Source organism: Salvelinus alpinus, chromosome 32, assembly GCF_045679555.1.
Source record: "Salvelinus alpinus chromosome 32, SLU_Salpinus.1, whole genome shotgun sequence".
In the NCBI taxonomy this organism is placed as follows: domain Eukaryota; kingdom Metazoa; phylum Chordata; class Actinopteri; order Salmoniformes; family Salmonidae; genus Salvelinus; species Salvelinus alpinus.
This window is the reverse complement of record NC_092117.1, coordinates 3,801,179-3,826,930: the sequence shown is the minus strand read 5'-3', so window position 1 is coordinate 3,826,930 and position 25,752 is coordinate 3,801,179. Positions and strand designations below refer to the sequence as shown.

The following is a 25,752-nucleotide window of genomic DNA, read 5'->3' as shown; positions in this document are numbered from 1 at the left end:
TGCCCAGGGATGACATTTCACTTTCTTATGTTGTAAAATATACTGAACAAAAATATAAACACAACGTGTAAAGTGCTGGTCCCATGTTTTATAAGCTCAAATTAAAGTATCCCGAAATGTTCCTTACACACAAAAAGTGTATTTCTCTCAAATGTTGTGCACAAATTGGTTTACATCCTTGTTAGTGAGAATTTATCCTTTGCCAAGATAATCCTTCCACCTGACTGGTGTGACATATCAAGAAGCTAATTAAACAGCATGATCATTACACAGGTGTACCTTGTACCAGGGACAATAAAAGACTACTTTAAAATGTGCAGTTGTGTCACAAAACACAATGCCACAGATGTCTCAAGTTTTAGGGAGGGTGCAATTGGCATGCTTACTGCAGGAATGTCCACCAGAGCTGTTGCCAGAGAAGTTAATGTTAATTTCTCTACCATAAGCCATCATCATTTTAGCAGTACGTCCAACCAGACTCAACCGCAGACCACGTGTATGGCGTCATGTGGGCGAGCAGTTTGCTGATGTCAACGTTGTGAACAGAGTACCCCATGGTGGTGGTGGGGTTATGGTATGGGCAGGAAAAAGCGACAGATAACGAACACAATTGCATTTTATCAATGGCAATTTAAATGCACAGAAATACCGTGACAAAATCCTCAGGCCCATTGTGAGGCCCATTTTTTTTAAACAGATGCGTATATGTATTCCCAGTCATGTGAAATCCATTGATTAGCGCCTAAAAAATGGTCAATTGACTGATTTCCTTATATGAACTGTAACTCAGTAAAATCTTTTAAGTTGTTGCATGTTGCGTTTTATATTTTTGTTCAGTATACATTTTACCAAAACAAATATGATTCTTCATGTTCTGAATCATCCAGTGGGCTCTTTCTCTAACATGTCATTAACATTATATCCCCAAAAATTGTATTTCATAATCTAATGCACATCCCATAATAAGCAGGAAGCTCTATTGAGAGCGGTGCTGCTTTCTCGCAGCGACTTTTGAGGATTTTATATGTTGTTGTGGTCGTCTGCAAAGTTGTTTCCATTGGTCGCAAAAAACAAAATTAAAATGACACGAGCTGAATTAAATGTAAAAGGACTTTGAAAAATACAAGGCTTGCGGTATGCTCAGTGCTCCGTTGACATTTGACAGATACGCTTGTTTTTGTGCGAAATCTTTGAACAGGAATTTTGCATTAATATGAAAAGTTAATACTAAAATATTAAAATACTACATGTCATGTCTCAAAATTGATAGTTATCATACCTCTATATTGTTTTATGTCCATTGGATTTGAGAAGAAAGGTGAATTCAACAGTGAGCCTGTCACTTAATTCTCACAGAGCATCCAGCCATGATCCAATACCCTCTTCCTGATTTTTGACCGATTTTTTTCTCTGGCCTCTGTTGCTTTAGTCATCCTAATTTTGTCCATCCTACAGGGATACATTTTAGTAAACACTCTTATCCAGAGCAACTTACATTTGCAGTTAGGGTTAAGTACCCTGTTTAAGGGCACACGGACAAGATTTTGTTCACCTTTGGGATTCTAGGCTACCTGCTAACAATTATTTCTGATTCCCCCCACCTCCACCTGTTCTCTATCCCTATGGGGAACTCCAATCACTTTTGAATGGATTATGATAGACATAAGGTTCGGACCATTTGTTTTCTTAGAGGAGTATATATTCTACACAATTAAGATATTCGTTTACCCATTGTTCAAAAGATGTGTTTTGATTGGACACCCTAATATACTGTATATAAGTTGTATCATTAGCTATGAGTATTCTTTTTATGATTATTGGTATTGTTATGATGATTATTATACAGTATAATTCTGACATTTAGTGCCTAAAGAATAATTGTAATGGCGGAACTCAATCGCTGTGACAATAGGGAAAGTCGGGATGTAAACAGTGTAACACCAATGTGAACATGGCTTCAGTAAAATGCTGTCAATGACAGAGGACTTCAGACCAACGATTTACATATACACATCATTGCTTCAGACACGTGAAAGAAACTAATATTTCGGTTTTTTAAACAACAAATATGAGGCTTCATCAGATACTCCGCAATGCAGCAAACTTCAGGACGGTCTTTGACTTCGGCGACAGAGAGGTTGCCCACTGGTTCCCCAGACATATGGCAAAAGGTTGGTGAGCACTCTCAGCTAAGCGTGAGCGGTCTGGTCAACGTGTTAGCTAGCTAGCTAGGTATCTTTATGTCAGTTGTTGGCTATATCTAGCTAAACGCTTGTAATTAACTTACTATGTGACATGACTTATTAGAGGTCACAAAATGAATACAGAATCCAAGAAAGCAAAAAGTCAACTAACTAACATAGTTAGCTAGCCCAGGTTTCTAACATAAACCTAGTATCCTGGGCAGCCCTCCCTTCGCGTGAACGCGCACGCACTCAATTCTTCAATGCTGCGACTTGCTTGCTAGTTGAGATTTCTGCTCTTCACTTTGTTGACAGTTTAAATCAAATCAAATCAAATTTTATTAGTCACATACACATGGTTAGCAGATGTTAATGCGAGTGTAGCGAAATGCTTGTGCTTCTAGTTCCGACAATGCAGTAATAACCAACAAGTAATCTAACCTAACAATTCCACAACTACTACCTTACACACACACACAAGTGTAAAGGGATAAAGAATATGTACATAAAGATATATGAATGAGTGGTGGTACAGAACGGCATGGCAGATGCAGTAGATGGTATAGAGTACGGTATATACATATGAGATGAGTACTGTAGGGTATGTAAACATAAAGTGGCATAGTTTAAAGTGGCTAGTGGTACATGTATTACATAAAGATGGCAAGATGCAGTAGATGGTATAGAGTACGGTATATACATATGAGATGGGTAATGTAGGGTATGTAAACATTATATTAAGTGGCATTGTTTAAAGTGGCTAGTGGTACATTTTTACATAATTTCCATCAATTCCCATTTTTAAAGTGGCTGGAGTTGAGTCAGTATGTTGGCAGCGGCCGCTAAATGTTAGTGGTGGCTGTTTAACAGTCTGATGGCCTTGAGATAGAAGCTGTTTTTCAGTCTCTCGGTCCCTGCTTTGATGCACCTGTACTGACCTCGCCTTCTGGATGATAGCGGGGTGAACAGGCAGTGGCTTGGGTGGTTGTTGTCCTTGATGATCTTTATGGCCTTCCTGTGACATCGGGTGGTGTAGGTGTCCTGGAGGGCAGGTAGTTTGCCCCTGGTGATGCGTTCTGCAGACCTCACTACCCTCTGGAGAGCCTTACGGTTGTGGGCGGAGCAGTTGCCGTACCAGGCGGTGATACAGCCCGACAGGATGCTCTCGATTGTGCATCTGTAGAAGTTTGTGAGTGCTTTTGGTGACAAGCCGAATTTCTTCAGCCTCCTGAGGTTGAAGAGGCGCTGCTGCGCCTTCTTCACAACGCTGTCTGTGTGGGTGGACCAATTCAGTTTGTCCGTGATGTGTACACCGAGGAACTTAAAACTTTCCACCTTCTCCACTACTGACCCGTCGATGTGGATAGGGGGGTGCTCCCTCTGCTGTTTCCTGAAGTCCACAATCATCTCCTTTGTTTTGTTGACGTTGAGTGTGAGGTTATTTTCCTGACACCACACTCTGAGGGCCCTCACCTCCTCCCTGTAGGCCGTCTCGTCGTTGTTGGTAATCAAGCCTACCACTGTAGTGTCATCCGCAAACTTGATGATTGAGTTGGAGGCGTGCATGGCCACGCAGTCGTGGGTGAACAGGGAGTACAGGAGAGGGCTCAGAACGCACCCTTGTGGGGCCCCAGTGTTGAGGATCAGCGGGGTGGAGATGTTGTTACCTACCCTCACCACCTGGGGGCGGCCCGTCAGGAAGTCCAGGACCCAGTTGCACAGGGCGGGTTTGGAGGGTACCCAGTTGATGACGAGTTTGGAGGGTACTATGGTGTTAAATGCTGAGCTGTAATCGATGAACAGCATTCTCACATGGGTATTCCTCTTGTCCAGATGGGTTAGGGCAGTGTGCAGTGTGGTTGCGATTGCGTCGTCTGTGGACCTATTGGGTCGGTAAGCAAATTGGAGTGGGTCTAGGGTGTCCGGTAGGGTGGAGGTGATATGGTCCTTGACTAGTCTCTCAAAGCACTTCATGATGACGGAAGTGAGTGCTACGGGGCGGTAGTCGTTTAGCTCAGTTACCTTAGCTTTCTTGGGAACAGGAACAATGGTGGCCCTCTTGAAGCATGTGGGAACAGCAGACTGGGATAAGGATTGATTGAATATGTCCGTAAACACACCAGCCAGCTGGTCTGCGCATGCTCTGAGGACGCGGCTGGGAATGCCTCCTGGGCCTGCAGCCTTGCGAGGGTTAACACGTTTAAATGTTTTACTCACCTCGGCTGCAGTGAAGGAGAGCCCGCAGGTTTTGGTAGGGGGCCGTGTCATTGGCACTGTATTGTCCTCAAAGCGGGCAAAAAAGTTGTTTAGCCTGTCTGGGAGCAAGACATCCTGGTCCGCGACGGGGCTGGTTTTCTTTTTGTAATCCGTGATTGACTGTAGACCCTGCCACATACCTCTTGTGTCTGAGCTGTTGAATTGCGACTCGATTTTGTCTCTGTACTGAGACTTAGCCTGTTTGATTGCCTTGCGGAGAGAATAGCTACACTGTTTGTATTCGGTCATGCTTCCGGTCACCTTGCCCTGGTTAAAAGCAGTGGTTCGCGCTTTCAGTTTCACGCGAATGCTGCCGTCAATCCACGGTTTCTGGTTTGGGAATGTTTTTATCGTTGCTGTGGGTACGACATCGTCAATGCACTTCCTAATGAACTCGCTCACCGAATCAGCATATTCGTCAATATTGTTGTTGGACGCGATGCGGAACATATTCCAATCCGCGTGATCGAAGCAGTCTTGAAGCGTGGATTCAGATTGGTCGGACCAGCGTTGAACAGACCTGAGCGCGGGAGCTTGTTGTTTGAGTTTCTGTTTGTAGGCTGGAATCAACAAAATGGAGTCGTGGTCAGCTTTTCCGAAAGGGGGGCGGGGGAGGGCCTTATATGCGTCGCGGAAATTAGTATAACAATGATCTAGGGTTTTTCCAGCCCTGGTAGCACAATCGATATGCTGATAGAATTTAGGGAGTTTTGTTTTTAGATTAGCCTTGTTAAAATCCCCAGCTACGATGAATGCAGCCTCAGGGTGTGTGGTTTCCAGTTTACAAAGAGTCAGATAAAGTTCGTTCAGGGCCATCGATGTGTCTGCTTGGGGGGGAATATATACGGCTGTGATTATGATTGAAGAGAATTCCCTTGGTAGATAATGCGGTCGACATTTGATTGTGAGGAGTTCTAGATCAGGTGAACAGAATGACTTGAGTTCCTGTGTGTTGTTATGATGATCACACCACTTCTCGTTAATCATAAGGCATACCCCCCCGCCCCTCTTCTTACCGGAAAGATGTTTGTTTCTGTCGGCGCGATGCATGAAGAAACCAGCTGGCTGCACCGACTCCGTTAGCGTCCCTTGAGTTAGCCATGTTTCCGTGAAGCAGAGCACGTTGCAATCCCTGATGTCTCTCTGGAATGCTACCCGTGCTCGGATTTCATCAACCTTATTGTCAAGAGACTGGACATTGGCGAGTAGTATGCTAGGGAGTGGAGCGCGATGTGCCCGTCTCCGAAGCCTGACCACGAGACCGCCTCGTTTGCCCCTTTTCCGGCGTCGCACAGGGTCGCCGGCTGGGATCAGATCCATTGTATTGGGTGGAAGGCAAAACACTGGATCCGTTTCGGGAAAGTCATATTCCTGGTAGGAACGATGATGAGTTGACGTTAATCGTATATTCAGTAGTTCCTCCCGACTGTATGTAATGAAACCTAAGATTACCTGGGGTACCGATGTAAGAAATAACACATAAAAAAACAAAAAACTGCATATTTTCCAAGGAACGCGAAGCGAGGCGGCCATCTCTTTTCGGCGCCGGAAATTACCGAAATTTAGCCTACGTTTCACTGATCGTAGTAACAGAAAGCATTTTTTTACTTGTGTCCTTTGATCGCGGGGGAGGCACCAGTAATGTCTGCAGTTTTCGGTTTGGCCATTTGTTTCAAGTGTATTAGTCTAAATAAGTCTCTTTGACAAAATTCGCCTTCTCTCCCATTTCTTATTCGACTAGAAGTTGTAATGAAATGCTTATTGCTTGCCTACATTTTACTCCCTCCTATGTTTAATACAACACAAAAATGTATGATTCATTTCGGTTGCCTATCCTGACGTGAAGTTTGTTCTATAGAAAGTATTTGACTCTAGTGCCAAAATTAAGGAAATTAGAAGGGGGGTGATTTCGGCAAGGCCATTTTCTTGCCTGCCGAAATTCTTCCCGCCCTTCTATCTTTGGACTGCAAGGCCTGGCACACTTCAGAATAATTTTGGTAGCTCATGTTGACCAGTAGTGTGTGCCACATAAAGTATTTGACTCTAGGCAAAAAATTAAGGAAATTAGAAGGGGGGGGGGGGGGGGGGTTCGGCAGGCAAGAAAATGGCCTTGCCAACCCCGCTTTATAATTTCCTTAATGGGAGGGCGCTTCCATTGCGACAACCAGACCAGGCCGTGGACTCTTCTAATGGATGCAGAGTCCTTGGGGCTAGACCACTATCCAGAGATGGATGACACGGTGGCTGCCATGATCCTCATTGACAAGGAGATCGTTGGCAAGGTGCCTCACCTCAAACCAGGACCTGAAAAAGTAAGCAATGAACAGCTGCAAAGCACTTTTGGGAATCTCTTCATCACGACACCCCTCAAACGTGGCTATGATGCTGCAATCCTACCTCGCCCTGCTGATCCCTCCCAGGGGGTGGTGACTAGCTTCTTAAGGAGGTCACAGAGGTGTCCAGGCTGTTCACTATGCTCCAGACAGACATGGCACGTGCCAACGGCAAGGCTTTGACATTAGTTAAATCAAATTGTATTGGTCACATACACATGGTTAGCAGATGTTATTGCGAGAGTAGTGAAATGCTTGTGCTTCTAGTTCCGACAGTGCAGCAATATCTAACATGTAATCTAACAATTCCACAACTACCTAATACACACAAATCTAAGTAAAGGAATGGAATAAGAATATATACATATAAATATATGGATGAGCAATGACAGGGCAGCATAGGCGAGATGCAATAGATGGTATAAAATACTGTATATAATTATGAGATGAGTAATGCAAGATATGTAAACATTGGTGGCAATATTAAAGTGACTAGTGATCCATTTATTAAAGTAGCCAATGATTTCAAGTGTGTCTGTAGGCAGCAGCCTCTCTGTATTAGTGATGGCTGTTTAACAGTCTGATGGCCTTGAGTGGTGACTTCATGCCGCCATCTTTGGCTGGCACATTCTAAACTGCCACCGCCAGTTCAGAAAACTTTCTTGGAGCTCCCCTTCACGCCAGGTTCCACCTTTGGGCCAGGGGTCAACAATACAGCAAGACTACAAAACTGCACAAAGACAGTGAGACTTTGCCGGAATTCTTGGCGACTGCGCGCCCTACCGCTGCCCCTCGGAGGAGCTGGAAGACAGGGCAGTGTGTCTCGAGGGCGGCGCAGCAACGTCTTGGCCCCCCTCCTCCACCGCCGAGACTGCAGGGAAATTGGAACCGGCGTTTTACACCCCGACAGCAGGACAGGCGTCGTGACCACCCTTACAAGCTGCGGCACGCAGTCCTTCTGAGGTGCTGGCGGTCGGCGTCGGCTGTCTCTCCCAGGCCCAAAGGGCAAACTGTACTGGGCACAGTCCTGAGTAGGGATGGGTACCGAAACCCGGTATTAAACGGGCCCCGGGGCTAAATTATGAAATACCGTAGTATCGATAAGCTCCGACGCTTTCGGTACTGGAGAAATTAAGAAAATACATTTCCTATTTATTATTGCTATATAAACGTTATCGTGCACATTTTATCTCACCAACCGTTTCTAATTTGCAATAAGATTAAGACATTTGTCTATGATGCATTTTTGCTGTTCCCAAATGCTACAGCACACACATCACCCTGCTCTTAAGCAACCATTAGCAAGCTGATTGTTTAGCTATGGGTGCATTCATAAATTCAATCACCCATTTTAAAGATTTTGCAATTTTTTTGTTAAAGTTGCAGCTACAATGAACCAACCCACTCCTCCCTCTAATACCGCTGGTCCAAGCCAAAGATCAGCCCAAAGCCCCTTCACGCTGGCAGCTAGTGGGAGGATGACTGAGGAGAGGGTGAATGAGTGCCACCTAGCTGTGACCAAGTTCATAGTGAAAGACCTACACCCCTTTGCAACAGTGGAGTCCAAGGGCTTTAGGTAACAGTCTTTCAGTAAATATTGAGTTGTATTAATTTGTAGGATATAGTAGTATAAAAGGGATGTATGTTAGTCCTATCACTCCACAATACACAACAACACAATAATGATAATTCAACACATGAAAACAATATATTTTTTTATGTAGGGAGATGAGCAAGGCACTCAACCGCAAATATACCCCTCCCTCCAGGAGTTACCTCAGTGACACATTCATTCCTTCCACACGGCCCCGTGTGGCTCAGTTGGTAGAGCATGGCGCTTGCAACGCCAGGGTTGTGGGTTCATTCCCCACGGGGGGACCAGGATGAATATGTATGAACTTTCCAATTTGTAAGTCGCTCTGGATAAGAGCGTCTGCTAAATGACTTAAAATGTAATGTAAAAAAATTCCTACCTGGTATGGTGTAAAAAAGGCCCATGTGATCACTGAGCTGAAGGACGTTCCAAAGCTGGCTATCACATCAGATGGGTGGACCAGTCTCTGTCAGGACCACTATCTCACAGTTACAGTGCACTACACAAGCCAGGGCAGTGTAAAACAGAACGTCCTCCACACCAGGGCAGTGTACAAATTGCAAACTGGCCAAGTAGTGGCAGAGGAGATCTCAGACATTCTGGAAGAGTTTGAGATAGAGCCGAGCAAGATTGTAGCCGTGACTGTTGATAATGCTGGAAATATGGATGTTGCCATCAAGAGGCTACACATCCTAAAAATAGGACACATTGAATCTGGCAGCGCAGAAAATCATGAATAAATGGGCAGCCTGAATCAGAGCAGTGGTTGTGTGGTTCAAGAGATCCTCAATGTCCAAAACAGTCTTGAAGGAAAAGCAGCAGCTCCTTGGTAAGAAGCCTGTTTAATCTATTAAAGTATTATTTTGAAATTCCCACATTTAACAATTTCATTGAATATTCAAGTGTGCGGTAATTAAATGTATGTTTTTTTGTTGTTGTTTCAGGCATTCCGCAACACTCACTCATCCTTGATGTCAAGACCAGATGGAACTCGCTCTATCTAATGATAGAGAGATTCATGGAGCAGTATCCCGCCATCTAAGCAGCAGCCTTGGACCCACGACTGCGAAAAGCAACGACCAAGGACAACCTGGACCGTCTGAAGGACGAGGACTTCCATAAGGCTGAGGAGTTTGTCCAGCTTATGAGAATCCTCTATACATCCACACTGTGTGTCATGTGAAAGGAATGCCACCTGTGGACAGATCATACCCATCCTCCAAAAACTGGAAGAGCACTTCACTGTGAAGCATGAAGATACAATGTTTGTGGCAACCATCAAAGAGAAGGTATGGGAGAACCTCTCAAAGCGCTATCAGGATGAGGACATTCAAGCCTTCCTGCGTGAGGCCACAGCAATGAACCCCATATTAAATAAAGGTTAAATTAAAAATATTTTAAAAATTTCTCCAAGGAGTGCCTTGGAGGAGCTGTTCTCAGAGGAGGACAGGGAGTTGAGGTTGACCATCCAACAGGACACCCCGTCCCTCTCCCTCAGCGAGCGTGTTGACCTAGAGGTCGAGCTCTACAAAGGCCCATGGCTGAAGATCCTGTGATGTGGTGGTGGGAGAAGAGAGATACTCTGCCCCTCACATACATTGCAACAAGGTACCTCTGTGCTCAAGCCTCCTCCACCACTAGCGAGAGGGTATTTTCGACTGCAGGAAAGGTCCCCACTTCTGCCAGAGAAGGCAAATATGTTTATCTTTCTCCAGAAGAACTGCTAAGAACTGTTAGTCCTTTTGCAGCCTACCTGCATGCCCCACCAGTGTGCTCTATACCACTGTATTTTCTTTTGCAAGAAAATATTGTTTATTTAATTTGTTTTACATTTCCATCATCACAACATTAGTCTATAATAGTGATTTGTTCAAAACATTGCTGTTTCTTTTGCTGTAAATAATTGTTTATTTGATTTATTTTACATTTCAGAAAATAAAGCAATGTTAATTCTGTTCTTAATTTGTTTCGTTTTTTTTTCATTAAAAAAAAGAACAAAAAGAACTGATAAGAATACCGTTAAAGTACCGGATCAATAAGCAGTATCGGTAAGAGTAGTACATCTGTTAAAATCTTAACGATACCCGTCCCTAGTCCTGAGGGATACAAACTCCAGTTCTGATGCCGACCACCGTCCTACAGAGACATCTGGGTCACCTCAGTGCTCCGGTTGGTGATAGCCTTGCTCCTGAGCAAGGACGCAATCGGGAAAGTAGAGCCGCTACGGCTAAGTGGGTTCTACTCCACGTATTTCATAATTCCGAAGAAGGACGGCAGCTTTCGGCCGATTCTGGACCTGCGGGGCCTCAAGAAATGTTTAAAAGAGCTCAAATTCAAGATGCTCTCGCCAGCGTGGGTGTTGCAGGCAATCTTGAGCGGCCAATGGTTGACCACGCTCGACCTGACGAATGCATACTTCCATGTTCCTGTTCATCGAGATCACTAGAAGTACCTCCGGTTTGCCTTCGAAGGAGTGGCTTACGAAAGTCCTCCCGTTCTGCCTCATTGGTGCTGCGTACATTCACAAAGTGCATGGACGCAGACCTAGTGCCTATCATGTTCCAGGGCATTCTAGTGCTGAACTACCTGGATGACTGGCTGGTGTGTGCTCATTCAAGAGAGCAAGCTACAGCAGACAAGGATAATCTTGAAGCACATTCAAGACCTGGATCTCACCATAAACAGGGAGAAGAGCAACCTGACTCCCTCAGACGGTGGTCTTCCTGGGGATATTGATAGACTCAACTCTTATGAGAACACGTCTCCCTCAGGTGAGATCGGAGAAGATACAGGCCTACCTAGACCGTTTCTGGCTTGGACGAGCCGTGTCCGTATTAGAGTGCCCGGAAGTTACTCGGCCTACTCGCGTCGGCTTCTCTGATTCCGCTGGGCCTTCACCTCAGGCCACTCCAGCCGGCTTCTCTGATTCCGCTGGGCCTTCACCTCAGGCCACTCCAGCCGGCTTCTCTGATTCCACTGGGCCTTCACCTCAGGCCACTCCAGCCGGCTTCTCTCACCATCTACACAAGAGACGACACAGACATCATCAGCTATCGGTGACAAATGCATGTGTGAGGACTATGTTGAAATGTCACTCTCACTCCTTCCTGTTGGAGTGATACAGAACAGTCCACCGAAGGGAGCTAGTGTGTATCGATACCTCGCTAGTGGGTTGGGGGGCGGAATGTTTCTTGCCGAGCGAAAGGATACCATATTGTAGTGCTCCAATAGCTCACATAACCGTGGTTACTCACGTAACCTTCGTTAACCTTGATACCTGTGTAACTCTCTTTTCATAGTAAGTGAAGGTTACAGTAACCCATCCTCCTCTCCTCTGGTCTCTCTTCAGGTCTGAAACAGATGCAGGCCAGTGTGAAGAATGTTGACTGCATCCTAGAAATCCACGATGCCAGAATATCCTTTAATGGGCGATTGCTCTTCCTGATTTGGTGTTTTTAATCAGTGCTCATTAAGAAATGCTAGCGGCTGCCTTGACTGAAGGCAAAAGACAGTTGTCTTGAGGGTGGGGTTTGATGTGGGTGTGTCTTTGCCATTCTGTCACAACAAACAAGTCCAGTAGTGAGTACAGCGAGATAAGCTAGCTTTGCTATGGAGAGAACAAAGTTTTGAAGTAGAGGACTTCTCCCTTCTCATAATGGTCAGCAAATTCAGAAACGTGTAGGCTAAAGTCTGAGCTGACCTTGTCTTTAGCCAAGCTGAAAGCAGCTTGTGGGTTATTCATTGTGAACATCCCACACATCTTCCTCTGAAATGCTACATCACATAACACGTTAGCTTGATGTATTTAGCTAGCTACAGAATCGTTCCCCTTTAATCTGTGGTATCATAGATAGCCTGGCTTGCTAGCATTATCAAATTAGTTTGTATAACCAAAAGTAGCTACTAGCTAGCTAGTACCAGCTATCTACTTAGATAACATACTCACCAACACCAGTACTTTGACAGTTGCTGTCAAAACTTCCATTCCTAGCCATCTGGCAATATTGTTGAAATGCATTGGAAGTTTGAACTAAATTTATGGAAGCCCATTTTCACTCCTATTTGCCGAGCTAAATGCTTGTGCTTTGCACCCATATGCAGACTTGACAACACATGTCCACGTGGCAGCTTGGGACAGACCTTAACATGTTGTCTCTGGGCAATTGGACATCATTGGAAAAAGTGGGCATGTAAGTTATCCATACCCATCCCCCCCAGTAAGTCATGACGAACTCACGTAAGACTGACTTTATGACCAAAATGATCCTATTTACACTTTGTAGTAAATTTTGACACTATAATAAATGTTTATGGCTCATATTGATGCCACATAAGCAGTTTAAAACTAGAGGAGTTGGTTCTAAGGGGCAGGTGTGGCATACATCGCTTGCCCTACCTTGCCCCATCACCCTCTGATGGACTCACATCACCAACCACGGTTGCTGGATGAGTCGCCTTGTCTGAGACCTGAAGAATTGTGTTAGCTCCCAAACGAATGACTTTAGCTCAGTGGGTTAACACAGACTTGCACAAGTTTCTTTAACAGTAGAACATCCCGTTCTCAGGTAGAAACCCTCTTTTCCAGGATAGTCTGGACGTCAGACCTCATCTCCTGGTGCTGAACAAGATGGACCTGGCTGACCTGTCTGCCAAGCATGTAGGCTACTGTAGCAGATCATTGTTTTGTTTCTGTAACCTGGAAGCTTGTCTGTTTCTGTTGATGCATGACAATGTCTGGCATCCAGACTGGTTGTTTTGTGTTTTTCCAGACAAACCTGTGTGAGTGTATATGGCCAATCGTGTAGTAGATTAATTGGAATGGCCTCTATATAATGAATTGAGACCGAGCGTTCAGTGCAGCACTGTATGTAGTCCTCATGCAGACTTGTGTGAGTTCTGATCCAGATCTCAATGTTTTGCTCTCCAGATGATTTTGAAACAGCTTGAAAGACATGGAGTGAAGAAGGTCCTGTTCACAGACTGCCTCAGACAGAGAGATGACAACGTCAAAAAGGTAAGAGAGACCGAGAACAACATCAAAAAGGAGAGGGAGAGCCTGTGAGATCCTTAAAGGAAATATCCACCCAAAACCACAAATTCTTATAATTTACAGTGTTAAATATAACACTAATGTGTGAAAACAATATTTTTTTGTGAACAAATGTTTCATTTTGTTGTTATAATAAGATTGGTAGCAACGTGAAAATTGTAGAAATCTTTTGCAGCTCAAGTCGACTACAAATCCCACAATGCTATCTGTGGGCTGGCTAGCAAGGTAGCTAGCTAGCAAATTTAACTACACACAATTAATACCAAAGTCAATATCAGTGACTTAGCTGTAAAATCGCCTAAACAAACTGCACTATAAATTTAGGAGTCATTTTCAGTTCGATGTGCCTCGCAGAGTGGAGTACGACATTCGCAACGGCCACGCAATGCACCCTGGACTGCAGAGGCAGACAAATAGAAGAAATGTGGTGGACCCTCTATCAAATGACAAATTTCAAGAGGTAGGAATATCGCAAAAAATATGATCAAATAGCTCATTGCAGAGAAGATAAACTCTCGTGTTATGACATCGGCCAGAATTGAAATCTGACGTGTATAATAGACATTTTTGCGATCTGAAAGTTGTATTCCTATTAACTTCCAGTGTAGGGAGCAGTTTTATCGCAATGCTACGTCATACCAGACGAGTTTCTGTATGCTTTAACGGCAGTAGCTCAGATAAACATTAAATGACCCCGGGAATCGATAGTTTACTCAGAGATGCACAAAAACAATATAACATTCAAAATGGGTGAATCTTTCCTTTAAGAAAGGGTGACTTTGCAGTTTGGTTATAACAGTTCCACAGAAGACCGAGTTAGTTAGTAACATTGTGACAGTGCTCTCCTACTCTGTTAATCTTCCTTTCTGTTGTTGCAGCTGGTTCCCATGGTCACAGAATTAATCGAGAGCCAGCCACGCTTCCACCGAGAGGAGGTGAGGTCACGGCCTTTAACTGATTGAGGAATGATTGATTGGTTTAGATTTTGTGTTAGAAAAAAACGAATGTGTAGTATAGGGCTACGTTCAGTCCTAGATGATAACAAATGAGAGGTTTACGACCCTAAATTCCAGTTCATTTGGTTGTCAATTTGAAGGTATGTTAATGTGTCCAGTCTCCTTTCCATCCTCCTGGAATTCTTACGGGACCAGCCCTGAGCTCGTTTTTCAATTGTGTTGTCCCACGAGGATCCGTTCTTGGACACATCCTGTTCGTTCTGTTTACCCTCGGTCGTGTCATCAGCCGTAATGAAATCTCATTCCACTGCTATGCTGATGACACAGCTGTAAACTTCCCCAAGTCCCTCTGCTCATCTTAACACCTGACTTGAGGAGATAAGGGCTTGGATGAAGCAAAACTTCCTTCAACTCAACAGCAGCTAAATCACTCACCTATAACCCACCTCACAGGCAAGAACATCCCCCTCATGCAATGTATACAATCCGGACATTAAGCTTGACTCCTCTCTAACCTTCGACAATCACATCAAACATCTGTGCAAAGCATCACTCTTATCACCAAGAACATTGCCAAACTCTGTCTCACCCTTACTCAGTCTGATGCAGAGAGGCTCTTCCATGCCTTTGTCGCCTCAAGGCTGGACAACTGCAATGCACTCTGCACACTTCACGGACACTGTGGTGAAGAAGGCACGACAGTGACTCTTTAACCTCAGGAGGTTGAAAAAGTGTGGCCTATCCCAGAGTGCCCTCAGTGTAATAAAGGAGCGCCATAGAGAGCATACGGTTGGGCTGCATCACAGCTTGGTACGGCATCCACTGTCGCTGACCGCAAGGCACTACAGAGGGTCAGCTGAACGCACCATTGGGTGCACACTGCCTGTCGTCCAGGACACCTACAATACCACGGCCTGTTCTCCCAGCCTCCATCACTCAGACATGGGCAGTACAGGAGCATTATGGCGAAAACGAAGACTGGCCAATAGCTTCTACCCCTAGACCATCAGGCTGCTGAATAGCTACACTACCGGTCGAACGTTTTAGACCACCTACTCATTCAAGGGTTTTTTCTTGATTTTTACTATTTTCTACAATGTAGAATAATAGCGAAGACATCAAAACGATGCAATAACACATGGAATCATGTAAAGATGGCGCCGAAGAACATGGCTGACGTTTTACATTCTCCCAACCAATTGTGCTATTTTGTTATTTTTTTTGTTTGTTATTATTTTGTCGGATATCCTGCATTCACTGGACAGGCCCAGATCCACACCTTTTGCGTGAAGAAAAGACGCCGGAAGAGGGGACGCAGGTCGAGGATCCTTCTGGGAATCCGGAGGCTAGCTAGTAAACTCCCAATGCCTTACATTCTACTTGCTAACGTCAATCATTGGAAAATAAAATTGATGACCTACTATTAAGATGATCCTACCAACGGGACATTAAAAACTGTAACATCTTGTGTTTCACCGAGACGTGGCTGAACGAAGATACAGACAATATAGAGCTAGCGGGATTTTCCATGCACCAGCAGAACAGAGACGCTACCTCTGGTAAGACGAGGGGTGGGGGTGTGTGTCTTTGTCAATAACAGCTGGTGCTCGATGTCTAATATTAAAGAAGTCTCTAGATATTTCTCGCCTGAGGTAGAGTACCTTATGATAAGCTGCAGACCACACTGTCTACCAAGAGAGTTATCATCTGTATTATTCGTAGCCGTCTATTTACCACCACAAAACGAAGATGGCACTAAGACCGCTCTCAACCAACTCTATAAGGCCATAAGCAAAGAAGAAAATGCTTTGCATCTGTGCTGGTAATTTTACTTGTCCTCATAACTGAAAAGCTTTCAATCTCTCCAACTCTTGTCCAGTCCACTTAGTTGTCAGAGTTTAGTCACATAGATAATTCCGTCTCGTTTTAGTGAAGTGAAATGGAAACAATCTTTTTTGTTTAGTGTTAGTTTTCTCTGGGTCTATTTAGTCAGTTATAGTCTCGTCAATTTGCCACTGAAAAATAGGTGTTTGACGAATATTTTTGTCACCATTTTTGTTGACGAAATTAACACTGGCTCGACCGCCCCCCACCTCTGGAATGCACTCACGGCACTACAGACTCTGGGCTCCTTTAAAACGGTCATAAAAACCACTTTCTTTAGAAAAGCCTTCTCTTAGATATAGCTGTGTTCCTTGGTGTCTTTGTCCTTGTAGCGTCAGCTGTGTTCTTTGTCAGTTGCCCTGTCTAATTGTGTCCTTATTTTGTCTGTCTTGTTTTTATATATTTTTATGCATTTCCCTGTAGCACTTTGAGATTGTTTTTCAATGAAAAGCGCATTAAATTCAATTTATAATTATGATTTACAAATTCACTTCAATCAGTAATTGGAAGATAGCCTGTTACAGCACCCTGTGTGTCATGGCTGAGGATGATGTAATCACTACGTTACAGTTCTGACCTGCGTCTGACCAGGAAGTTTGTTGTGTTCCACGTCATTCATTTGTCCTTTTGATCTTGTTGTGACTCATTTAATTTTTGGGTGTTTTTAGTTGCCGTCGTCGAGGATTGTATGGTGAATAGAGGGGGGGGTAAACGACGCTCTTTTATGTGGCCTGAATGCGGTTACGGTCATATTATGTGGTCATGTTTATTCAATGTTCAGAACACCAACTTCTGTCTGATGGTGATTGGGGTGCCCAACGTTGGGAAGTCATCGCTCATCAATGCTCTGAGGAGAACCAACCTCAAGAAAGGTACAACTTAACGTTACAATGAGATGTTGGGGTTTAGGATAATTCCTTGTGGTCTGGATAGTTTTGTCATGTGCATTTCATTGAACCCTTGTTGAAGTAATGAGGATCCATCTTTTTCTACCTGTAGGTCGGGGGTCAAAAGTAGGAGGGGAACCAGGCATTACCAAAGCAGTGTTGACTAGAATACAGGTGAGTGACGGTTTCACCTGTCTGCTCTCCTGTCACTTGTCTGTTTTTGTGTATATTCTGTACTTACTCAATGTGTTTGTGTGTTCCTCTTGTGAGGTGTGTGAGAGACCCATCATCCATCTTCTAGATACGCCTGGTGTCCTTCCTCCGAAGATACAGAGTCTGGAGACAGGCATGAAGCTAGCCCTATGTGGTGAGTGCAGACTAGGTCTGGCCAATGATGTATAGCCTCTTTCCATGACATAGACTCACCAGGTGAAAGCATGATCCCTTATTGATGTCAGTTGTTAAATACACTTAAATCAGTGTAGATGAAAGGGAAGAGGCGGGTTAAAGAAGGATTTTTTAAGCCTTGAGACAATTGAGACAAATTGTGTATGTGTGACATTCAGAAGATGAATGGGCAAGACAAAAGATTTAAGTGCCTTTGAACAGGGTATGGTAGTAGTTGCCAGGTGCACCAATTTGAGTGTGTCAAGAACTGCAATGCTCCTGGGTTTTTCATGCCCAACAGTTTACTGTGTGTATCAAGAATGGTCCACCACCCAAAGGACATCTAGCCAACTTGACACAACTGTGCATTGGAGTCAACTTAGGCCAGCATCCCTGTGGAACACTTTTGACACCTTGTAGAGTCCATGTCCCGGCAAATTGAGTCTGTTCTGAGGGCAAAAGTGGGTGCAACTCAATATTAGGAAGGTGTTCTATTACATATATGGTTCTTGACCCACCTGGTCTCTGTATTCCATGGTACTACAGTGCCACCTAGTGGAATCTAATATGTTGTTTATTTTATTTATTTATTTTCTCCCCAATTTCGTGGTATCCAATTGTCTCATCGCTGCAACTCCCGTACGGACTCGGGAGAGGCGAAGGTTGAGAGCCATGCGTCCTCCGAAACACAACCCAACCAAGCCGCACTGCTTCTTGACACAATGCCCACTTAACCAGGAAGCCATCCGCACCAATGTGTTGGGGGAAACACCGTACACCTGGCGGTAGTGTCAGCGTGCACTGTGCCCGGCCCGCCACAGGAGTCGCTATTGCGCAATGGGACAAGGACATCCCTGCCGGCCAAACCCTCCCCTAACCCGGACGATGCTGGGCCAATTGTGCGCCGCCCCATGGGGCTCCTGGTTGCGGCCGGCTGTGACAGAGCCAGGACTCAAACCCAGAATTTCTAGCGGCACAGCTAGCGATGCAGTGCCTTAGACCACTGCGTCACTCGGGAGGCCATTGGAATCTAATATAACAACAGCCAAGCTCTGATGGGCCTCTCACACTGTATGGATAAATATGAACTTTCCAATGCTCTCAATCATATAACAATCGAAGCATGTGTGAATTATATTGGCAGCCCTTTGACACAGTGACTCCACATCAAGCCATGTGATTATCAGCAGGACATGCAGTATGGCCGTTGTAATGATGACTCCCTCCTCTGCTGTTACTGTCAGGAACCATCCTGGACCATCTAGTAGGAGAAGACATCATGGCAGACTACCTACTGTTCTCTCTCAATAGACTGGAGAAGTACAGGTACAGGCAGCTTTCCTGCCTCTGTAACATAACATGGCCATTTTTATAATTTTACACTATTGTTTGCACAAAGCATTGATTCCAATATTGTATATTGCAGCGACATTGAATCCATTGAGTTACTCAACAGTGATTTGAATGTCGCTCTGTTTGGTAACCTTGGGAGTTGAGTGTTTCTCTGTGTCTAGTTACATGAAGTGTGTGTGTGTGTCTGTGTGTAGTTACGTGGAGAGGTATGATCTCAGGGAGCCTAGTGATGACATCCAGCAGGTGTTGAAACGTATCGCTGTCAAACTGGGAAAGACTCAACGAGTTAAAGCCATCACTGGAGTGGGTAAGAGTAAATCATATCATACTAAATGTATAGTAAAACTGTGTATTTACATAGTAAATTGTATTTACATATAACAATTTACATAGTAATTGCAGAGTAATAGTACAGTTCTTACAACTATTAAAGGGTAAAGTTTTAGCATCGAGACAAATCTTTAGCATCGAGACAAAGGCTTTTGTTAGCTAATGGTGTATGTACTTAATCTCTGTGTTCCCTAGGTAACATCACCCTCACCGTGCCTAACTACACAGCAGCAGCATATGATTTCATCAGAGCGTTCAGGAAGGGAGAGCTGGGACTGGTCATGCTGGACTGACCACTACCACACCACAGACTGACTACAACACAGACTGATCACGACCACAACACAGATGATTGGTCTGGCAGACACACACCGTACTCACAGACTCAGGAGTCTGGTCTCTCACCATAGACCTCTACCTGACAGAGACCTTGTTGGAAACTGAAGAGTGCATCCTCTCTACAGTAGACTGGTTTCTAGTCTCTGCATTCTAGTCTCTGCTCTCTAGTCTCAACCAACACAGAGCAGCTGATCAGTAAGAATGCCGACACTGTTGTTTGTACATAATCTGTTTATGTACCTGTTAGTGTAAATGCACACAGTCATAATAAAATGTATTTTATGTACAGTATCTTGATTGCACAAGAGTTTTAAATGGGATTGTACAGTAACGGGCGAGGGGAAAGTGCTTTGGGAAGCGAGTAGCGGGTTAGGGATAGGGGGTTGATTTGGGATTGGGTGTGGCAGTTTGTAGCATTCGATTCATAGATGGGGTCGATTACATTTCAATTCATTTGACTCATTGCTTTTGTCATTAACATTTTAGAAATAATTGTGTAGCTAGCAGTCGTCACTCATTCATAGGAACAGTACAACTATTGCTGACAGTCATGGAAAGTCAGTGTCTAAGAACTTAGACGTGTTAATTAGCCTGCAGGGGCATTGTCATAAATGTTTACCAATAAAAGCCACATATTTAAGTGTATACAGTTCACAATGTATGCTAGCGATCCATTTGATATATGACTCTGTCTGCAAATGAAAATATAGCTTCTTAGGTGTATGAGAGAGATTCGTAGTTAGTGAAAGTAACTGTTCAATGAAAATCCCATTTTTAAAAGCTCATTCTGTACACTCTAAATAATGATGTTGACTCACCAAAAAACCCACTTCAAACTTGTATCTGAAACAGACGGTTTCAAAAATGCTTGCTATTTCCTGATATTATGTGACCTCACATACTTTGGCAAGACGTCTGTTTGGCTTATTGGCTGAGCTAGAAAATCAGATGTTTACTTGTAATTAATATTTATAATAACCAGGACAAGCAGGGGTACACAGAAAAACTGCTTTTTAACATACTTAAATACCTATTTCACTCGTATTGTAATTCATTATTAGGTAATATTTCATTAAAATCTGGAACACTGGACAACTAATGAGACTAAGTGAGAGATTTTTCTCACAAATCATGTGATGCTGACTTGTCAATGCTCCTTTTTAACAATACATTTTAGTTCCCACCAATGTCTGGCCATCCTGAATTCTGTCCCCGGCGCTAAAATAGCTTTGCCTCCCCAGGGCAGGATAGCAGACCTGTAGAACGAGCCACAAGGCCCCTCTTGTCACATCTACTCCAGCTCCTCCCCTCTGGCATTCCATGTCGACGGTATACTAACCACCGGACCTGGGATCCATCATTACGCACACCTGGCATCAATCATTCCGCGCACCTGCACGTCATCATGAGGCACACCTGGACTCCATTTTACCTCACTTATTACCTCCCCATTATCTGGCACTCCCTTAGGTTCCCCAGTCAGTATTGTTTCTGTGTTTATGCTAAGACGCTACTGTTCTGTTTTCTCGTTTGTTGTTTTATTAAATGTTTCACCTACACCTGCTTCTCGACTCACAGCGTGTTCGTTACAGAATACTGACTCAAACAATGGAACAAAATATCTCCCTGACGGTCGTCGAGCAGGAATACCTTCTACGTGAACACCATAACCAGCTGGCACAACTGGGGACGGCTATGGGAGAGGTTCTTCGCAGTGGGCAACGTTTCAAACATACCCGGGTAGCGTTGCCGTCAACTAGCGGAGGATACTCTACAACCAGTCGACCCAGCGAGCCAGCACAGCAGCTCATACAGCAACACGCTCAGGTCAGCGATGCCCGTTTGTCCCTCCTGGATAATGCCGTGGCTTCCTACTTCAGTGCTCCCTGTATACGCACTAGAGGGGAGCTCCCACCACCGAGAGGTCCAAGGTTGCCATGGTTATTTCTCTGCTGACTGGGCGGGTGTTGGAGTGGGCCACGGCCATCTAGGAGAGAGAAGAGGAGGAGCTAGATTCATATGAGGGGTTCATGGCTCTGTTTTAAATGTTTCTTCGATCATCCCCCAGATGGCAGAGGTGGGTGAGCGTTTACTCCAATTACGGCAGCGGGTCCACGAGCCGGCGCTTCGTACGCTATTCAGAAGAGGTCTGTGCGAGGAGGTCCAGATGGAACTGGCCTGTCGAGACGACAAGCTCTCCTTGCACGCACTCATTGCAATGGCCATCCGTCAGGATAACCTACTTCGGGAGCGTTGGTACTCTCATCTCTTTCCTTAAGGGTGGTCCCTGTAGGTTGGTGTGGAGCCCAGCAGCCGACGAGGCCTTCTGTTCACTCAAGGGACGTTTCACCTCCGCCCCATTGCTCAAACACCCAGATCCCACGATATCCTTTGTGGTGGAGGTGGACGCTTCAGAGTTGGGCGTTCTGGTGGCAGTTCTGTCTCAACGACAGAGTAATCCTCCGACCGTGGCCCCCAATTCACATCACGGGTACGGAGAGCCTTTATGGATAATCTTGGGATCACTGTCAGCCTCACTTCCGGGTACTGGCCTCAGTCCAACGGCAGATGGAGAGGATGAACCAGGAGCTGGGGAGGTTCCTAAGAGTCACTGTCAGGACCGGCAAGGAGAGTGGGCTCGATTCCTTCCATGGGCAGAGTATGGCCAGAACTTGCTACGTCACGCCTCCACTGGGTTGAGTCCCTACCAGTGTGTTCTGGGTTTTCAGCCGGCCCTGGCTCCGTGGACCCCGGGTTAGACCGAATCTTCTGCGGTTGATGAGACTCCAGCTCGCCGTCCACCATCAAAAGGAGCAGACAGACTGATACCGCAGTACGACCCCTGTTTTCCACCCCGGGGATCGTGTCTGGCTTTCTACCAGGAACATCCCACTCTGCCTGCCCTGAGGCCGTTCAAGGTCCTCCGGAGGGTCAACGAGGTGACGTATAGATTACAGCTTCCCAGTGACTACCATATCTCACCTTCTTTTCATGTCTCCCTTCTCAGGCCGGTGGTTCCTGGTCCCCTAGCTGATGCTGTCCCCCACGACACCCCTCCACCCCCCCTGGACATCAAGGGGAGTCCGGCCTATGCCATCAGATCCCGACTGGACTCCTGACGTCGTGGGGGTCGGCTCCAGTACCTGGTGGACTGGGAGGTGTATTGCCCAGAGGACCTGTGTTGGGTTCCGGTGGAGGACATTCTGGATCCCAACATCATCCGTGATTTCCACCTTCACAGCCTGGACCGGCCCGCTCCTCATCCTCGGGGTCATCCCTCTGGTTGGCGTCGTCCTGTGGCTGGTGCCGCGCATCAGAGGGGCGGTACTGTCACGTCTACTCCCGCTCCTCCCCTCTGGCGTTCGATGTCGCCGGTATACTAACCACCAGTCCTAGGATCCATCATTACGCACACCTGCACGTCATCATGAGGCACACCTGGACACCATTACCTACCCTATATCTGGCACTCCCTTAGGTTCCTTCCCCAGTCAGTATTGATCCTGTGTTTATGCATAGAACCTACTGTTATGTTGTCTCATTCCATGTTTGTTGTTTTATTAAACGTTTCACCTGCTTCTCGACTCACAGCGTCTTCATTACACCTCTACATGTATGCTGATTATTTAGCCTTATTAATCCATAAATAGTATAACTAATTTACTAATCAAACAATATATTGTCTAAGAAGTAAACATATCTGAGGAATATCGTGTCGAAGATGATGACCGAGTAAATGTTGGTTCTGATTGGATCAAATCAAAGTTTATTTGTCACGTGCGCCGAATACAAGACCTCTAGACCTTACAGTGAAATGCTTACTTACAGGCTCTAACCAATAGTGCAAATAAGGTATTAGGTGAACAATCGGTAGGTAAATAAATGATTTAAAAGACAGGCTATGTACAGTAGCGAGGCTATAAAAGTAGCGAGGCTACATACAGACACCAGTTAGTCAGGCTGATTGAGGTAGTATGTACATGTAGATATGGTTAAAGTGACTGCATATATGATAAACAGAGTAGCCGCAGTGTAAAAAGAGGGGTGGGGTTTGGGGGGGGCACACAATGCAAATAGTCCGGGTAGCCATTTGATTACCTGTTCAGGAGTCTTATGGCTTGGGGGTGAAAACTGTTGAGAAGCCTTTTTGTCTTAGACTTGGCACTCCGGTACCGCTTGCCATGCGGTAGTAGAGAGAACAGTCTATGACTGGGGTGGCTGGGGTCTTTGACAATTTTTGGTGTAGAGGTCCTGGATGGCAGGCAGCTTAGCCCCAGTGGTGTACTGGGCCATACGCACTACCCTCTGTAGTGCCTTGCGGTCAAAGGCCGAGCAATTGCCATACCAGGCAGTGTTGCAACCGGTCAGGATGCTCTCGATGTTGCAGCTGTAGAACCTTTTGAGGATCTCAGGACCATGACAAATCTTTTTAGTTTCCTGAGGGGGAATAGGCTTTGTCGTGCCCTTTTCACGACTGTCTTGGTGTGTTTGGACCATTCTAGTTTGTTGTTGATGTAGACACCAAGGAACTTGAAGCTCTCAACCTGCTCCACTACGGCGCCGTCGATGAGAATGGGGGCGTGCTCAGTCCTCCTTTTCCTGTAGTCCACAATCATCTCCTTAGTCTTGGTTACGTTGAGGGATAGGTTGTTATTCTGGCACCACCCGGCCAGGTCTCTGACCTCCTCTCTATTGGCTGTCTCGTCGTTGTCGGTGATCAGGCCTACCACTGTTGTGTCGTCTGCAAACCTAATGATGGTGTTGGAGTCGTGCCTGGCCATGCAGTTGTGGGTGAACAGGAAGTACAGGAGGGGACTAAGCACGCACCCCTGGGGAGCTCCAGTGTTGAGGATCAGTGTGGCAGATGTGTTGCTACCTACCCTCACCACCTGGGGGTAGCCCGTCAGGAAGTCCAGGATCCAGTTGCAGAGGGAGGTGTTTAGTCCCAGGATCCTTAGCTTAGTGATGAGCTCTGAGGATACTATGGTGTTGAACACTGAGCTGTAGTCAATGAATAGCATTCTCACATAAGTGTTCCTTTTGTCCAGGTGGGAATGGGTGGTGTGGAGTGCAATAGAGATTGCATCATCTGTGGATCTGTTTGGGAGGTATGCAAATTGGAGTGGATCTAGTGTTTCTGGGATAATGGTGTTAATGTGAGCCATTACCAGCCTTTCAAAGCACTTCATGGCTACGGACGTGAGTGCTACGGGTCTGTAGTCATTTAGGCAGGTTGCCTTTGTGTTCTTGGGCACAGGGACTATGGTGGTCTGCTTGAAACATGTTGGTATTACAGACTCAATCAGGGACATGTTGAAAATGCCAGTTGCCAGTTGGTCAGCACATGCCCGGAGCACACGTCCTGGTAATCCGTCTGGCCCCGCAGCCTTGTGTATGTTGACCTGTTTAAAGGTCTTACTCACATCGGCTACGAAGAGCGTGATCACACAGTCGTCTGGAGCAGCTGATGGTCTCATGCATGCCTCAGTGTTGCTTGCCTCGAAGCGAGCATAGAAGTGATTTAGCTCGTCTGGTAGGCTCGTGTTACTGGGCAGTTCGCGGCTGTGCTTCCCTTTGTAGTCTGTAATAGTTTGCAAGCCCTGCCACATAAGACGAGCATCGGAGCCGGTGTAGTATGATTCAATCTTAGCCCTGTATTGACGCTTTGCCTGTTTGATGGTTCGTCGCAGGGCATAGCAGGATTTCTTGTAAGCTTCCGGGTTAGAGTCCCGCACCTTGAGAGCGGCAGCTCTACCCTTTAGATCATTGCGAATGTTGCCTGTAATCCATGGCTTCTGGTTGGGGTATGTATGTACAGTCACTGTGGGGACGACGTCCTCAATGCACTTATTGATAAATCCAGTGACTGATGTGGTGTACTCCTCAATGCCATCGGAAGAATCCCGGAACATGTTCCAGTCCGTGATAGCAAAACAGTCCTGTAGTTTAGCATCTGCTTCATCTGACCACTTTTTTATAGACCGAGTCACTGGTTCTTCCTGCTTTAATTTTTGCTTGTAAGCAGGAATCAGGAGGATAGAGTTGTGGTCGGATTTACCAAATGGAGGGCGAGGGAGAGCTTTGTACGCGTCTCTGTGTGTGGAGTACAGGTGATCTAGAATTGTTTTCCCTCTGGTTGCACATTTTACATGTTGATGGAAATTTGGTAGAACTGATTTAAGTTTCCATGCATTAAAGTC

At 45.4% G+C, this 25,752-nt stretch overlaps 1 protein-coding gene across 1 annotated transcript; it reads left to right on the top strand.

Moving 5' to 3' along the window:
- The first annotated feature begins 1,931 nt into the window (after positions 1 to 1,931).
- mtg1 (mitochondrial ribosome-associated GTPase 1) lies at positions 1,932 to 19,843 on the top strand. The gene is made up of 11 exons (XM_071379745.1): positions 1,932 to 2,171; positions 11,716 to 11,782; positions 12,921 to 13,023; positions 13,294 to 13,380; positions 14,295 to 14,351; positions 17,038 to 17,128; positions 17,256 to 17,317; positions 17,414 to 17,510; positions 18,775 to 18,856; positions 19,078 to 19,190; positions 19,409 to 19,843. The coding sequence occupies exons 1-11, from the start codon at positions 2,069 to 2,071 to the stop codon at positions 19,504 to 19,506; spliced, it is 960 nt and encodes a 319-aa protein (XP_071235846.1). The 5' UTR covers positions 1,932 to 2,068; the 3' UTR covers positions 19,507 to 19,843.
- The last annotated feature ends 5,909 nt before the right edge of the window (positions 19,844 to 25,752 follow it).

Excerpts from the sequence above, each read along its gene's own strand:
- mtg1 (XM_071379745.1), top strand. The coding sequence starts at position 2,069 with ATGAGGCTTCATCAGATACTCCGCAATGCAGCAAACTTCAGGACGGTC. Across the intron at positions 18,857-19,077 it reads AATAGACTGGAGAAGTACAG|TTACGTGGAGAGGTATGATC; the intron begins GTACAGGCAGCT and ends GTCTGTGTGTAG. Across the intron at positions 19,191-19,408 it reads TAAAGCCATCACTGGAGTGG|GTAACATCACCCTCACCGTG; the intron begins GTAAGAGTAAAT and ends TGTGTTCCCTAG.